This window comes from Protopterus annectens, chromosome 14.part0 (assembly GCF_019279795.1).
Source record: "Protopterus annectens isolate FY-2018-M chromosome 14.part0, PAN1.0, whole genome shotgun sequence".
In the NCBI taxonomy this organism is placed as follows: domain Eukaryota; kingdom Metazoa; phylum Chordata; order Ceratodontiformes; family Protopteridae; genus Protopterus; species Protopterus annectens.
Window position 1 is genome coordinate 526,266,066 of NC_056748.1, and position 17,478 is coordinate 526,283,543.

Here is a 17,478-nt window from a genome sequence, read left to right on the forward strand (position 1 = left end):
AACGAAACTCAGGTAGCGGCTAACCGCCACTCATGCGAACTGCTTCTGCTTTGGGCTCCACAGCAAGAAAGACTGATGTAATGGATCGGACACCTTACTTTATCTCACTGACGACCGGACAGTCCTCAAGCGACAGCAACCGACGCAGACATACTAAATCTCTGGTATTCAGGATGGCCGAAGGCTACCCTGGCAGGGATAACACAAATGTGATGACTGCAACAGTGAAACACTAAGAACATCAATGGGTCTGTACCTCAAAACAGATGACATTGTGCAAAATAATGGACTCTACTTCTCATGCACCCCAATAAGATGAATACTATAAAGCAACTATCACCTCGGGTTTAACTTAAAATGCATTACTTCACATTTCTACTTACTAAGTAACTAAATAAATACATGGAAATTAAGACCATGGATAAGATTAGAAGACCCCCTGTAGCTCAAGGTTCTGCAGAAGTATCAGTCTTAAAAAATGTATGTCTACAACAAGCAGTCAAATTAGCAACAAACAACAAAAAAAAAAATCAGTAGACTAATAGTGCCACACTGGGAGTTGTTCAGTTAGGTTTCAAGTATTTTATTATAGACTTCTAATAATTTGACAGGTTATATACAACTCAAATACTTTCAAAATATCCTTTGGAGACAATTTTAGTCTACGGCATGCAAGTGACCAGGAAAAGTGACATTTTCTTTTCTGCAGGCACTTTTATGGAAAGAAATCTTTTCATTTCCTTTCCCTGACAAACACCTACATTTTAAGACCCCTCCCCTAAACAATACAATGAAACAGTCATTCACTTGGCAACATCCAGTTTACATCATTCAGGATCACAGGAAAGACAAAGCCAATCCTGACATTTAGTGAGCAAGAGCATAAGGCAGTGAACCACCGCAGGACAGGACACCAGTCCATTACATGATGTGCCTCAGTCCCCAACAGACACAACACACACAAATGGGCAGTTTACTCACTATACAAACGTTAACAGGCAATTCAGATGTTTGCTGAGTTACTTAACTGCATGCCTTTAGCTTGGGGAAAGTGAACTATAAAACCAGTGAAACTTTTCTCTAAAATCTGAAATGTTGAGTGCATTTCAAACTGACTTGAACAGTAGCAGTTAAAGAAAATTTTACCCTGCAGTTGACATACAAAAGGGCCGAATTGGGGCTTACAGAAAAACATATGATTTTTGCCACTGCTTATTTCACCTTGGGCAACAATGTACCATCCAACAAATCTGGCCTGTCTTAGTAGAAGCAGCTCCTACAAATAGCAGCTCTAAGGTCCCTTTAGGCGATTTTTGCACACCCTGAATTTCTGCTGGTACAAGTGTGGAACAAGCCATGTCCTGTTTCAACAATAACGCACAACACAGACCAGCACCAATTACTCCCCACCTGGCAATTCACTCCACCACCACTGGAGAACATACCACTCATAATAGCAGAATGTAAAGTGCTGCCAAAACCAGAACAGCAGCAGCAGACGGAGTGAAAACAGATTAACTGTAAATGCACAAAAGTATGATGATACCTTTCCAACACTGCCATGCACTGGCCAGTACCGGGCCTATTAAACTGCAGCTGCTGCCTGTATGTATGAATAAACAATGTGGCAGTAAACAACTCCATCTTCCCAAAAATGTACCAGTTACTTAAGGTGTCTCGCCCAACACTCCAAGAAATTAAAATAAAGATATTTTTTTTCTTTCAAAAGGCCATATCATCTGCTTACAGTTTTACAACAAATGCTCTGAAAAGTTTACACAACTTTAAAACTGTTAAAAAAGACAGTTGGTATGCAGGGACACATCCAAATGATCTGCTCCCAGTACAACTTCATGGCATTGCGTAATTAAAAATGATTATGGCACATAAAGAAGGAGAAAACATACAGGTTCTACAGCATGGCAATACAAACAAAATCTTAAATTTATATAAAAATTATATATGTATATAAATAATCCAGTTTATAACTGTGGGAACTAAATGGAAATGTTTGCTAATTTTAAAAAGTATTGGAAGTGCTCAGTACCATTTAAAACTGAAATCCATGGTACGAAACTGCTTGCAAAACTGCAGTGTTTTGGGAAGTGATTTTTCTCCTTTATCTTGCTTACTGTACTTGATTGCAGAATGTTTAAGTTGAACAGTAACAACTGCAGTGCTGTAAAAGCTACAAGTCATCATCAGGTAGGCCATTTTTACTCTCTCTCTCTTACAGCCATGCCGTCACGTTTAGAGCTGACTGGAAGCTTACAAAGCTGACTTTCGTCCTTACATTTCAGGTTTTTCAGCTGACACGGGTGTCTGCTCAGGGGATTCATACCGCTGATGATGGAAATTGCTACGTTTTCTCAACTTTTCTGGTGCTTTTCGCCATAAGATAATCTCCTGCAATTTTGAAAAAAAATAAATAAAATTAAATACAACAGTAAACGTTCCTGCTGCTGTTCACTTTACTTGAGCAAATGGTTAGTTTCTGCCACCAAGCCAGATACTGAGCCTTCGGGATCAATTGCTTTAAACAAAATATCCTATAAGTTAAAGCATTTGTAAAGACAAAAATAGGATATAGCACCACCTCAGGAATAAAAGTCCCGTGTAGAAGCAAATGAATGTGGAAATAATAACAAATACTGACAGCATCCACGGGTCTAACACAGCAGTTCTGTATTTCTTCCAGAGAATTATATAAAATAATCACAAAATGTTCAAAGAACAAAAAGCAGAAACAAAAATCCGTAGTTTAAAACACATTTAATGACAAACGGTAAGCGCTTTTACCATATAGGCTTCATTGGGTCTATATTATATCCTTGAACGCTTAAAAAAAGCGAACGCTGATTGATCGAACTTATTTTCGCGAAACTGCAAAATATCGAAGCAGCAGAAACTCGAATTTTTTCCTAGGGAAAGAATTTGGTTGTCCGTTTCTGTTGCTTCGGTATTTTCAGTGTTATGGTGGAAAGTTACCAGTCGGATTCAGGTAAGTGTGCGATTGTGTGGATGTGAGTGTTAGGGTGATTTAGGTGAGTTAGGGTTAGGGCTTGGGTTAGGTGTGTGTGTGATTGAGTGGACATGAGGGTTGGGGCGGATTTAAGCGAGTTAGGGTTAGGGAGCGGGTGAGGTGAGTGTGTGAGTGTGCGATAGTGACGGACCTTAGGGTTAGGGTTTGGGTTAAGGTAAGTGTGCAGTTAGTGGTGTGTGCATAGTTTAGTGTAGGATTAGGTATCAGATTTTAGGTGTATGTGTGTGGATTTCTGTTTGTTTGGTGTGCTTGTGTTGTGTATATGTGTTTTGGATCAGCGATTTTTTTCCCTGGGAAAAAAAAAAATCGCTGATCTGACAGTTCGAGATTGTAAGCTTTCGCTTAAATTAGGTCGATCAATCAGCGTTTGCTTTTTTTAAGCGTTCGATGATATAATATAGACCCGCTTCATCAGACCTTAAAAATTGTACAAAAGACACTGGTTTAGATAGTTTTCATTACTCAAATTAATGACAATTTCCTATTAATTAAATAATTACCAAACTACAATTCAGACTATATAAACAATAAATAGAAAGTGAAAACTAAAAAACAATCTAAGAATTACTCAATATCATACACCAAATCATACATACGCTATACAACTTCCACTCTCTACGGCCAATAGATATAAAACCAATTACAAACCCTAAACAATATATTAGTAGTGAGAGATGCTAAAATTGTGCCTACTGTGGCTCATAACATACCTTTGTTCTCATATTAGAGGAAATAAATTTAAACATGCATTCAAAAAAGCTATTAAGTGTTAACTGGCTAACTGATAAATAAGGTTCAAAATGAACGCCAGTATTACCACATTGAACATTAAAAACAACAGTTTACAAAAAAAAAAAAAAAAAACCTAATCTGTAAATAAAAAATGTATCAATAACTGGATAACCAAAAACTAAATGCTAAAATTATGTACTCTGTGACCCTTTAAACACTTTTAATCTCCTGTTGCATAAAATGGGTTTCAAAGGTACTTTATCATTTTTTTTGTAAACTGTTTTTAATGTTCAATGTGGTAATATTGGCGTTCATTTTGAACCTTATTTATCAGTTAGCCAGTTACACTGTTAATAGCTTTTTTTGAATGCATGTTTAAATTTATTTCCTCCAATATGAGAACAAAGGTATGTTATGAGTCACAGTAGGCACAATTTTAGCATCTCTCACTACCAATATATTGTTTAGGGTTTGTAATTGTTTTTATATCTATTGGCCGTAGAGAGTGGCAGTTGTATATCGTATGTATGATTTGGTGTATGATATTGAGTAATTCTTAGATTGTTTTTTAGTTTTCACATTCTATTTATTGTTTATATATTCTGAATTGTAGTTTGGTAATTATTTAATTAATAGGAAATGATGTCATTAATTAGAGTAATGAAAGCTATTTAAACCAGTGTCTTTTGTACAATTTTTAAGGTCTGATGAAGCCTATATGGTGAAAGTGCTTAACGTTTATGTCATTAAATGCGTTTTAAACTACAGATTTTTGTTTCTGCTTTTTGTTCTTTGAACATTTTGTGATTATTTTACATAATTCTCTAGAAGAAATACAGAACTGCTGTGTTAGACCCGTGGATGCTGTCAGTATTTGTTATTATTTCCACATTTGTAAAGACAGTTGATTGGGTCACACAAGAAAATAATTTTTTTTTGTCATAAAGGTGGATGTAGCACTGCACATCTAAAAAGGTGTTGATGGATCCTAACATCAAGAGAACATAACTCCACAGTCAATAAATACTGCAACATGCTGGAAAAAAAGTTAAAACATGAATTTTAGTCTAGCAGGCAAACCAATGAATTTCAATAACCTAGAAGTCTGGACATCAGTTATACTTTGTCCTAAGTTTCATATTTGCTACAACACTGCTCCCAGATCAACAGGCAGCCTAGGTAAATCCAGCCAGTAATACACCATTATTACCAGATAGATTTAACTAGGTATTACAATTACCTGTCACTGTTTTCAGTGGATAGTTATAGTGAAGAGACTTACAGTAATATCCGATACAGAATTACTGCTAGTTTTGCAAGTCCTAGAACCGAACCACCACAATACAACTATATCACATAACTCTCTGGATTTCAGTGAAACCACACCTAGTCCACATCAGTAGTTCACAGCATGGATACATAAGTTCATAGGTTACTAGACTTACAGCCCTTGGGTCCTTACAATCCTAGCCATATTTATCTAGAGTTGCCCCAATTGTCATTGGTTAGGATAGTGAAGTTTGTGGAAGTTAATGGTCTCTAGTAGATAGACATCCTCTGTTTAGGAGGAACATGGGTGCGACCCCAAGAGTGAATCTGTGGTCACCCATCCACTGATCTAGGTTGCGTTTGAAGAGGGTCAGGGAGGGGCTCTGTTTCACATGAATTGGAAGCTTGTTCCAGAGAAGTGGCAGTCTCTTTCCAGCATGACCTGTTCATTTCAAAGGCTAGGTTAAGATCCCTAGAGCAAGTGACCCTTGTGCAGTTTGATTTATGAATGCGTAGCATTTCTATCAGGGCCAGGTCAGAGACTGCCCTGTAAGCCAGGTACAGGTTTATCCTTTAGCAACCTATAGGAGACAGATTACAGTGACAGGGCTTTCAGTCCTTCTGCTTATGACTTGTTTTGTGTACCCTGTAATTTCTTGATGAGAAACCTATGATCTCTCCAATTGTTACAGGTGTCTGGTGAGGTACATGTGGAAGACAGCACTATAACTCAATTACTGGTCTGATGAGGGCTGAGTACAATGGAATTGTAACATACTTAGATCTAGATGCACTGCCTTTACTTATAAGATGTGCCACATTTAAGGGTTTCCTTTCTACTGTAGATATGTGGTGGTCAAAAGTCAGACTGCTATCAACCTAAGTATCCAAACCATGTACCACTGGGTCTACACTTTGGGGGGAGGGTCTATATATAATGTAATTAGCAGGGATGTCAGCCTTCCCACAAGGAATAATGCATTAGCTTTAATCCGTTGCTTTGTCACCAATAGTCTGCATTAACCCCGTCTGCGATTGGTCACAATTTGCAATAGTCAGCTAACTTGTTCAGCCAAAGGCCGTCCAAGTCTGCCTGGATTTCTGAGAAATAAATTCTGAACAGTAAGGGGTCCAGCACAAAACCCTATGATACGCCAGTGGTGACTGTTTTCTTGCTAGAGGTGAAGTCATCTACTTTGACGGTATGTGTCCCGCCAGCTGGGCTAGCCTTCTGGCAATGCAAGGGTTAATTCCCAATTGTGAAATCTTCTCTATAATATTTGAGTGGGGGATTGTGCCAAAATCCCTAACTAGGTCAAGGTAAGTGATATGCAATGTATTTCCCTCATCGGGGGCAAATAAATCAATCATGTTTAACAGGCATGATTCTACCTTTAATGAGCTTGGAGATTAAATAGGTCCTTGGTAATAAGGTCCATGAGGATTCTTTCCATGGCCTTGTAGATGAGGCTAGTCAAGTTTATGGGCCTATAATTCCCAGGGTTGGTTGATGGGCCCCATTTGTGCAGTAGGATTATTGTTTCTCTTCTCTATTCCGCCAAAACATAGCCAGTTTGTAGGATCCAAGTGAGTTTGCTAGCTCATGTTTTAAGTTGTTTAAAAGGCAACCTGGGATGTTGTCTGGTCCCACTGATGTTATGTTTTTGGCTTTGGAGAGTGCAGAGATGACTTGCTCTCTTGAGATAATAGGCCAAGAATGATGGCAGGTATACTTTGGGGGATGAATGGAAGGGACAGGGGAGTGAAGTTCGCTTCAAAATCTGTCAGCTAGGTTGGCTATTACCTCTGGCTGAGTATGGGTGGTGCCATCCACAACCAGTTCAGGGCATAGCTGGGTATTCCCTTTCAGATTTTGGATGTAATAAAAGAATGCCTTGTGATTATCCTTAGCTAGGGAGGCTATTTTTGCTTTAGCTTTGGAGGACTTGACAAGAGCTCTAATTTGTTTGTTTAAGCTAGAGAGGAATTTCTTTGTCTGCTGAGCCAGTTCTCTCTTGTTCTTGGAAATTCGTTTCTTTCTCTTGTTGTATAATCTGTTTATACTAGGGGTCCACCTGGGTGGCCTGCTTTTTGGCAAGACCTGGATTATAATCCGGTCAGACATCTTATTCCATAGAACTGCTTAACTGGTTATGCAGGGCATTTTAACTGGTTATGCAGGGCATTTTAACTGGTTATGCAGGGCATTTTAACTGGTTATGCAGGGCATTTTAACTGGTTATGCAGGGCATTGCTGTAAACCTCTGCATATGAGTTTGCATTATCTGTGTTCGAGGAAGCTTTGAGACTTCTTACGCTAACACTTAGTAGGAGGTAATTTGTCTCTGATAAATTCTTAAGCATTTTTGACCTTGATGGGGTATGTGGTCTTATAACTACATTGAACGAGACTGATTTATGGTCCAATCTTACCAGGGAGATGCATCACATGGGGTGGGGGACGTGCAATGCTCTCTCATGTCAGTGACATTTCAGCCTCTTGTGGGGGGGGTTACTGACTAGCTGTTCCAGAGCATCTGCACTGACCAAGTCCAAGAAATTCTGAGCCAGCATGTTTGTGGTCATATACGTTTCCCAGTTGATGGTAAGATAATTAAAAACAGCCATGAGTAAGGTGTTGGGCTGTATGGGAAGTGACTCCAGTAAATAAATGCCGATGCCACTGTAATGTTACCTGGCTTCCCTCCTATTAACCTGACTCCTTAACTTAAGAGCCTGTATTCTATTTTTGTTCTCTCTCTGACTACAATCTGTTTTTTTTCACCCCCTGTACAACTTTAACTTTCTGACTCATAACACCTCTAACATCCCTACAAAATACTCGTCCTTTTCTGGTTCTATATTTACCATATCTGCTAACCTTTCTATATCATCAGCAGTAGTAGCTGATACTTTTTTCACTGTCGAGTTCACTGTCGAGCTCTCTCCTTTTGGTCTTCTGTCCTTAGTACTCCTCCCTGCCCACTACTTTTAGTTCCCGCCTCATACTCCCCCATGAACTCCTCTCCTTATATCCCCTTCCCCTACATCACCTGCCCTGCCCTGAATCTATTTCTAGAGGTCACGATCTGTGACGCTCTCTTTTCAAAGCTAGCACAACAGCCCCTGTGGTCCCCGTGGTAGTGCTGCTCGTTTTTCACTTCCTCGGTAAGTTTTAAACAAAGTCTAGCTTGTTTTTTTTTTTTTTTTTTAGTTTAAAGAATCTGTATATCCTGGAGGTCTGCTTGCATTTTATGTGACGTCCTAATTATTGTGACTAGCTTGTTTTATTAGCATTAAGACGCTGTATATCCTGGAGATCTGCTTGCATTCATGGGCACACTAATTATTGTGCCATAGACACTGCTTATAATTTATGGGTCGTTATTTTCCTGACTATCAGCATGAATCACTGAAACTCTCTAATATTGTGCATTATTCACGGTTTTTAGCCTTGTTGGTACCTAAACTCACTATCCAGTGCTCTGTCTGCGATTGACCTTTGTGCTCTTCCCTCACTACGGCGGCTAAATTGGCGCCTTACAAAACGCTTTCCATAATTACTAGCATAACGCTAGCTATACCTAGTAGCCAGGTGTAAGCTACCCACGTGGCTTCCCCTTAGAGTTACTTGCTATCTATATTGGGCGAGCCCCATTGACGCTTCTATCTTAGCGTTTTTTACTGCGCTTTGAGGCTTCTTTCCTAGCGTTTTTAGCTATCCATACTGAGAAGCTTTGAGGCTTCTTTCTTAGCGTTTTTAGCTATCCATACTGAGCAAGATCAAACGCCACCAAAGCGTGTCCCTACATGCGTGCGTCTGAGAGCCCCTCTGAGGCTACTTACTTAGCGTTTTTAGCTAACCATACCAAGCAAGATCAAATGCCTTCAAAGTGCGTCTCAACATGGGCGCAATCCCTTACACACACTAAGAGTGGCTGCTCTTGCTCGCAAACCACCCCCAACATCGCCTGGTTCTTTTTCCCCTGTTATACTATGTTTTATGTTTAAAGAGCTGTACTTTGCCTCAATTGTTTCTGGTTTTTCCCGTTATACTATGTTTTATCTTTAAAGAGCTGTACTTTGCCTCAATTGTTTCTGGTTTCAAAATGCTTATTATGCTCATAACATTTGATTATTTGGTGTCTGTCTCTGCCTACCAGACAGTGAGTTGAATGTATTAAGTGCTGCATTACCTTAATTGCCTTTCTTAAAATAATTTACCTGCCTGCTTGATTAAGTACTCTGTCTGCCTAACAGATGAAGAAAGGACACAGCCTTCTACAGATATCTGCTTTTGATTCCTCTAGGTAGTGCTCTAGACATTGTGATAAATCTAGATTGTGTAAGACTTTGCCGGAACTCATCTTTGCTAGAACAACTGTTTAGATAACCCTGATGGACTTTAATGTTCTGATTTCCTCTGTACCTGTTAAGCTGTATTTTTAAAGTGCTCTGTATTGCCTTTTATATTACTTTACTGGTTGATTATCTGCTCGTACTGTCTCTATTGTGCTATTTATTGCCTGTTATATTTACTCTGATTGTTGGCTAGCTTAGTTTTAGTTTCCCCCATCACTTTACCAGGCTGGTGAGCTGTGGTAAAGTTGGGTTTTGTACAGTGATTGAGTTATTAACCCTGCATGCTATTCTACTCTCTTTTGCACTTTCTAATAGCTGTACTTCTGCTGCTTATTACCTCTCTTCTCTTACCACTCTCCTATACATTTACCCTTCTTCTAGGTCTACCCTTTGAACTCTCTATCTACCTAAAATTACCACTTCTACATCTATCCCTTGAGCTCTGTACATATCTACTAAAGTCTTATATACTATTCCTTCCTACTGAATATTCCCCCTTACTCCTTCCTCTCTTTACATGCAGTTTTAACCATTTTATGAACCTAACCTAGTCTATCTCTCCTCTCCTTTACAGTTCCTCAACCTCAGAAGCTCACCACAGAAGCCCCCTCCCCACCACCAAACAAGCAATATCTCCTGCATCACCTCTGCAAACTCCCTGGAGCTTGCCTACCAGATTGACTCATAGAACTCCTGAAGACTGCCCTTAAAGTTTACTATTGAATGTAGGTAGCCTTAAACCATCTACTGTGTCTGTACTACCTACTTAGTAATACATTTACTTTTGTCTAACCTCCCTTGTAAGTGATTCAGCAGCCTACCGTGGACCACACGGACATACTCTCTCCCCCCAAGTCATCTTAGTCCCAGATACTTTCACAGCGAAAGTTGCAAGTAATCTGCTCACCATTGCTGCCTGCTTTCCTCATTCTCACCACTAGGTGGCAGTAACCTCTAACCAAATGCCAATGCAACTGCAATGTTACCTGGCTTCCCTCCTATTAACCTGACTCCTTAACTTAAGAGCCTGTATTCTATTTTTGTTCTCTCTCTTGACTACAATCTGTTTTTTTTTCACCCCCTGTACAACTTTAACTTTCTGACTCATAACACCTCTTACATCCCTACAAAATACTCGTCCTTTTCTGGTTCTATATTTACCATACCTGCTAACCTTTCTATATCATCAGCAGTAGTAGCTGATACTTTTTTCAGTGTCGAGTTCACTGTCGAGCTCTCTCCTTCTGATGCATTTTTCACTGTCTAGCTCTCTTCCTTTTGGTCTTCCCCACTCCGTTCGCCCTGCGGGCTCACTCCGCTCCCCTACCCTACCCCCAATTTCCACCCCCACTACATCTAGATTTATACCCTCATAGCCACTCCTACTTCCTCTCCATCGACTAAACACACCCTCATAGCCACTCCTACTTCCTCTTCATCATCTAAACACACCTTCTTCCTATCCCCACCCCCACACATAACACACAATCACATTTCTCCTACCTCCTTGCTCAACACTTACTTTGCCTATCAAAACCCCAATATGTTTATAAAATATTCAACCCTCCCTATTCAACTACTACTACTCCTCAACCTTTTCTATATCTACTATCTTATCGAACCTAATCTCATCACCCACACCCCACACCTACACACAACCTACCCACACCACACATCACTAACCTACTATTATAACTCCATCTCTCCTGAACTATATCCCATTAACCACAACCTATGTTTTCATTACAAACTAATCCCTTCCTCATAAAACCTCAACACCCACTCTCCCCTCCATATCCTCCACTAATTTTTCAACCCACACCTCCCATTCAAAACAATCCAAATACCATTACTACTTATCCCAACTTCTAACTTCAATACTTTTATCTGGCGATATACACCCCAACCCAGGCCCAACCCCCTCTTCCTCAATATCTAAATCCATCCTATTTGCATCTCTTAATGCACGAAGCTTAACTAACAAAATTCCAAATCTGCATGCCTGGCTACTCCATAACAAACCAGACATCCTAGCCATTTCTGAAACTTGGCTAAAACCTCATATAAAAAATGAAGAGATAGTGCCACCCAATTACTCTATCATCAGAACAGACAGAACCCATAAAAAGGGTGGTAGAGTAGCTCTACTCTACTCATCCTTCCTATGCATAACACCTTATAATAAAGTAATTCCCCAATTCGGTAATGCAGAATTAATACTTGCCCATCTTCAGTTAAACAAACACAAATATATATACATAGCCTCCCTTTACATACCCCCTGTAAACAATATCCCAATACTCGAAGAGATCCTCTCCTGGCTTTCAACTAACATCTGTAATGAAACTATAATCATGGGAGACACCAACATTAACTGGTCCTCCAGTACCCCCTCTACTGACTCCCTCAACATCAACTTATATAACTACTCTCAACTCATCAACTCCGTAACTAGGTCATGCAAAGACCTCACTAGTGGAAACATCTTAGACTGGATTCTAGTCTCCCACCCTCACTACTACCCCAATAGTGGAATGCTTCCTGACTCCCTCAGCGACCACCTTCCCATCTTCACAACACATCTTCCTTCTCCGCTACAAGTTACTCATAACTACATCACTACCCGATGCCATAAAAACTTTAACCCAGAAGCTTTCTCAGACCCCCTAAAATCCCTTAACTGGTACCCTTTAAAAACTCTACCCCTCAAAAATGCACTCACTCACTTCAATACTACCTTTCTAAATCTTCTAGAGATACCCACGCTCCCTTAATAACCAAAAGAATAAAAAAGAAATCCACCCCCTGGTTAACAAAAAACACGCTAACCAACATGCGACTTAGAGACAAAGCCTGGACACAATACCACAGGAACAAATCCACATCTACCCTCAATGAATACAAAACTCTTCGTAACTCAGTGAAAAAGGCTTATCTATGCAGACCATCAAAACTACTTCTCCCAACTTCAAAGCAACCACAAAACCAACCCACAAAGGTTCTGGAGAGGTATAACTGCCCTCTTAAAACCTGGTACTACAGAAAACCCAATACCTTACCCAAATGTACAAGGCACTGATCTTGCCACACAATTCAACTCTTTTTTCATAGATTCTATTTCCAAACTTACCTCCTCTTTTTCAAATATCAATCCACTGACTACCTCCACTTTTCCTCACCCAACTCCCCCTCCATCTTCTTTCTCTGATCCCCCACCCTCTCAACCCCCCACCCTTCCACATTAAAACTATTCCTACTATAAAAAAACTCCTACAGAAACTAAAACCATGCACCAATGCCCCTGATAACATTACCTCATACTTCCTCAGCATAGTTGCCGAAGCCATTGCCCTCCTTATCAGTATCCTAATCAATCGCTCTATCCAAGAAGGCATTGTTCCTCATATCTGGAAAAAAGCTTACATCATTCCTCTGCATAAAGGTGGAACTAATACTAATATTACCAACTTCCATCCCATCGCCATCCTCTCTCCCATTTCAAAAATCCTAGAGAAATGTATCCATCTTCAACTCCTTCCCCATTTCTTAGATAACCTATTAACTCCTACCCAGCATGGATTCAGACCCCATCACGGCACCATGACAGCCCTCCTATCCTTCCTAGAAACTGTGAATAAAGCTAGAGATTCTGGCCTCATTGTTATCTACCATCCTACTCGATCTCTCTAAGGCCTTTGACACTATCTCTCATAACCTACTTCTTACTAAGCTATCTAACCTAAACCTTTCATCATAATCCCTTACTTGGTTCACCAGCTATCTCTCCAATAGGCAACAAGCTGTCAAGTGGAAGAAAGCCACCTCCTCCTTTCTCAACACCCCCACAGGTGTCCCACAAGGTTCTATACTGGGCCCCCTCCTCTTCAATATTTTCATTAATGACTTTTTCCACTCTATCCCTCTTGTAAACATTATTCAATATGCAGATGATTCCACAATTATCTGTGCTGCCACATCCATCCCAACTCTTTTAAAACTTACTCAAGATGCCTTTTCCTCCACAGAACAGTGGATGAAAGACAACCATCTAGCACTCAATGCTGCTAAAACTAAACTAATGATATTTACTCCCTCAAACTAATAACTTTGATAGAAATTTATTCTCCATCACCAGCCAAAATAACACACCTCTTGAGCTGGTATCTGAAACCAAACTACTAGGAGTCCAAATCGATGACAAGCTTAAATTCAACTCCCATCTACTACTAAACATAAAAAAACCCACCAAAAACTTGGCATGCTCTACCGACACAATCGGTTCCTCACCTCAACTACAAAACGTACTCTTTCTACCACATTTCTCCTTCCCTCCCTTCTCTATGGTGCCCCTCTTCTAACAAACCTACAATCATCTCTCAAAACTAAACTGTCCTCTTGCTACAATAAAATAACCAGATTTGCCACCAGCAACAAATCATCAACCCATCACTGTGTACCTCTCCACAAACTCAACTGGCTAGAACTTCCCAACTACCTCTCCTATACTCAGCTCACCTATGTTTATAAACTCATTCCAGCCATACCTCTGTCCCTCCCTCTCAACTACCTTTAAAATGCACCACACCCAAACACTTCTAAGATCAAACAATCAAAACCTTATTGAGGTTTACAGACCCCTCCACCCCCCAGGACAAAACCTCCTGTCCATCTCACTAGCATGCCTATGGAACTACCTTCCCCCCTCCATTCGTACAACCACTAGCCTCCCATACTTTAAAAAATTACTTCACTCACATCTAACATCCACATGGCATTGCTCCTGCTCCCATCCCCCATAACCTACTCTCCACACTTTTCTCTCTTCCCCTTCTTACGAATCTCAGTTAGCGAATTCATGCTCACTTGTATACAACTCCTTACTTGTACATAGCAATCTCTTAGCCTACTGCATCTAACTACCTATTCCACTAGAAAAAAATAAAAAAAAAACACATTCGACTTTTAATATTTTTGCATTTATTACTTTTGATTAAAATATGTTTGATCTGTCTTATAACCAGAAATTGTACAATGTTAATCTCTGTAATCTTCATGTAATCTATGTGTGGAACTTAATCTTTGTATAATCTGTATGCGGAGCTTTTCTCCCCAGGACTCCATTGAAAACAGGTTCTTTAGGCCCAATGGACTATCCTGGTTAAACAACTGCAAATAAATAAATAAATACAGGTATGTGGTATGCTTTTCCTGTTTCATGGTGGAGAACCTATAGCTAGCTTTGATGTGGTAGGGGGCTTTGCCTACAATTAATTGGACATGGAGCAGCTCAGAGTCATACTGTTTGACCAGTCTAGAGGTGTACTTATCCTTAATGAAGATGGATACACCTCCTTTGGTTCTTTCACACTCGGTCTGTGGTCTGAACATATGGAAAGCATTGTAGCCCTGCATGTCTGGGGTACTTTCCATACCTCTGAACCATGTCTCGGGTGACTGCACAGATGTCAGCATCTTCCAAAATCAGGACTGCTTCTAGGGAGTGCACTTTCTTGTCTAGACTCCTAGCATTTAGCAGCAGTACCTTGAGTTTATCAGGAGAGGATTTTGTTATCTTTTGGTAAGTTACTAGTGATTACCTCCGCATATGTGGGCTGCTGCAGTGTCCTTATTTGGTGTGGGAAGCGTGTTTGTGCTGACAACCTGTTTGCCATTTGACTTGTCCTAATGCAAGAGTCTTGCCTCCAATTTCAAAGTATAACTACATCTCTCTAATAAAGTATTTGTTTAATGAGTAAGTGGTTGTCAGTATACATGAAACAATTGCAATATTGTCTCTGGTTGCCCATGTGTATCAGGTTGGCTAGAGAGATGATAAACTGCCCATCCATGATTGCAGGCTCTTACTTTATATGTTTTATTAGGGAAGGGAATGGGTTAATTTGACAGGACTGTGCTGGTGGTACCGAGGCTACAAGCAGGACCTATGGCGTGTGTAGACTAAGGTTGAGCAATAAGGCAACGCTGCTCAGTGCACAAAAGAGATGCTTCTAGACAGCAGAAAAGCTTGGAAGGGTTTTAATGACAGATGTTTAGGGAAAAACGGCTTCTAGGCTTTTGCAGCTATACAGGGCACTGCTAACTGCCACTGCATGAAGAGCAGCACCGTTGAAATTTGAGGCTTAAATATGATCAAATTGAAACAAGTTTTAAGCTATCAATCAGGAAAGAACAACTTCCACTGGCAATGCTCATCTCAGACAGGTTAGCTCACCACACTTTTGCCACAATGGTGCAAAAAAACACCCTTCTTAATATAGAATTGTTGGTTTGGAGCCCAAGTGTAACAAGGCCACACAAACTACCTACAACTAATGGATACAATGTAATACAGTACAATTTACTTAGAGCAGCAGCACACAGTTTTTTTTTTTTTTTTTGGAAACTGCTAAAGTACAGTACACACTTGGAGCCCTTCTGTGTGCTTCCCAGTTCATTCAGACCAGATAAACACTTACTGTCACTAGATGAATAATCCTACTCCTCCTAATGTTAAAGCACAGTAAATAAGTGTCCAGAGTGAAATGCTACCACAAACTTAAAGATACTGATGGACAGTGTACCTTAAACGGCTTATAAAAGTGTATGTATTAAACAAAATTACTTTGCTTTCTATAAATGAGCTAAGAGCAACTCAATTATACAGAATTTATAAAGGCACTAAAAACAAGACAAGCTGATTAATAAGCCTTCCAGCCAATAAAAATATGTGCAGAAATCTCAAGTGTTTTCCCAACCTAAAAAGACCAGGCTACCTGCCTCCCAGTGCACTAGATGGAAAATCCACTGACCTCTTGATGTAAAAACAAGTGCTTGTTACAATGTAAAAATATACACTACTTTATCCAACAGCTAGCTAGATGATGAATTCAGAGCAAGTAAATCAGTAGAACAAGCAATGAGAGGCAAAATGTTTCAGTATAAGTACAAAAAAGGCAAATCAATAACTCAAGATATCAACAGCAGTGTTGAAAGGGAGGAGCTTATTAAGATTACTTTAAGTTGCCCACCACTACTATAAATTGATCAGGTTCATCAAACAGATCATTGAAGGGGAGGGTAAGGTGGGAAAAATAACAGCAGGAATCACCAATAGTGCTTTTAGTTTATGCAGTCTTGAAATCTTTTCAGAAACAAAGACATAGAAATTCACTGTTTGTTTAATTATCACTCAAACAATTTAACCAATGAAAAAAAACACATGTGAAATGTGCAGCCTACATAATTTAAGTGCCTATCTCTCACATAGAACAAAAACCCCAGGTCAAGCAGATTTCTTAAAACAGAAAAAATGAAGCGTATAAAAACAGAAAGCAGCTTTATCACTCACAGACAAATTATATATCTGTGTCTGAATAAATACACACACAGTATATATATATATGTTTTCTTCACCCAGCAGAGGGAATCATCAGTAGTGCTTTTAGTTTATGTAGGCTTGAAATCTTTTCAGAAAAAGACAGACAGAAATTTACTGTGTATTTAAAGGACAACTAAAGGAAGCCGTACACTATTTCTGCTTCAAAAACCATTTTTCAGTCCCTGTCCAACAATTCCACAAAAATATGGTTAACACCCAAGTTAGCTACATTTTTCATACCTGTGGTTATTTTGAGCGAGCTATCAGTACTGCAAGCCATGTTAACCAAAAACTTACTCTCACGCTTGCTTAATCCTACGAAAAGTCGCCCATCATCCAGACCGCATATTTCCTCATTATTCATATGAACATGCCCTCTTCATTTTTTCGCCCTGGGACCACCCACTATTTAATTATACACACTCAGAAGTATTTGTATTGAATGGCCCCCTTCACACTGCCTTCCTTTTAAGCATCAAAATGTCTACGACTTGAGGCAGGAACTTATGGTGCAGGTAACTGTTGCTGCATGGCTTTGTATCTCTAACAGATGCTACCATAGCTACGGACTTTGCAGAGACTTCCCATTACTGTGGAGATTTATTGCTGTTCTAAGAAGCTATCCATTTCTTTCTTGATTGAGCAACATTGGTTTTCTGAGTGAGTTTGGTGAATACTGACCCTTTAGATAGTG

At 39.7% G+C, this 17,478-nt stretch overlaps 1 protein-coding gene across 1 annotated transcript in view; it reads right to left on the minus strand.

The window, feature by feature from the left end:
* Window positions 1-567: 567 nt before the first annotated feature.
* The window catches only part of VPS26A (VPS26, retromer complex component A), a 769,921-nt gene continuing 753,010 nt past the window's right edge, over window positions 568-17,478 (minus strand). Inside the window, exon 9 of the mRNA XM_044056281.1 lies at window positions 568-2,406. Within this exon, the coding sequence (XP_043912216.1) occupies window positions 2,290-2,406 (117 nt within the window). The 3' untranslated portion in view covers window positions 568-2,289. The remainder of the gene's footprint in view (window positions 2,407-17,478) is intronic.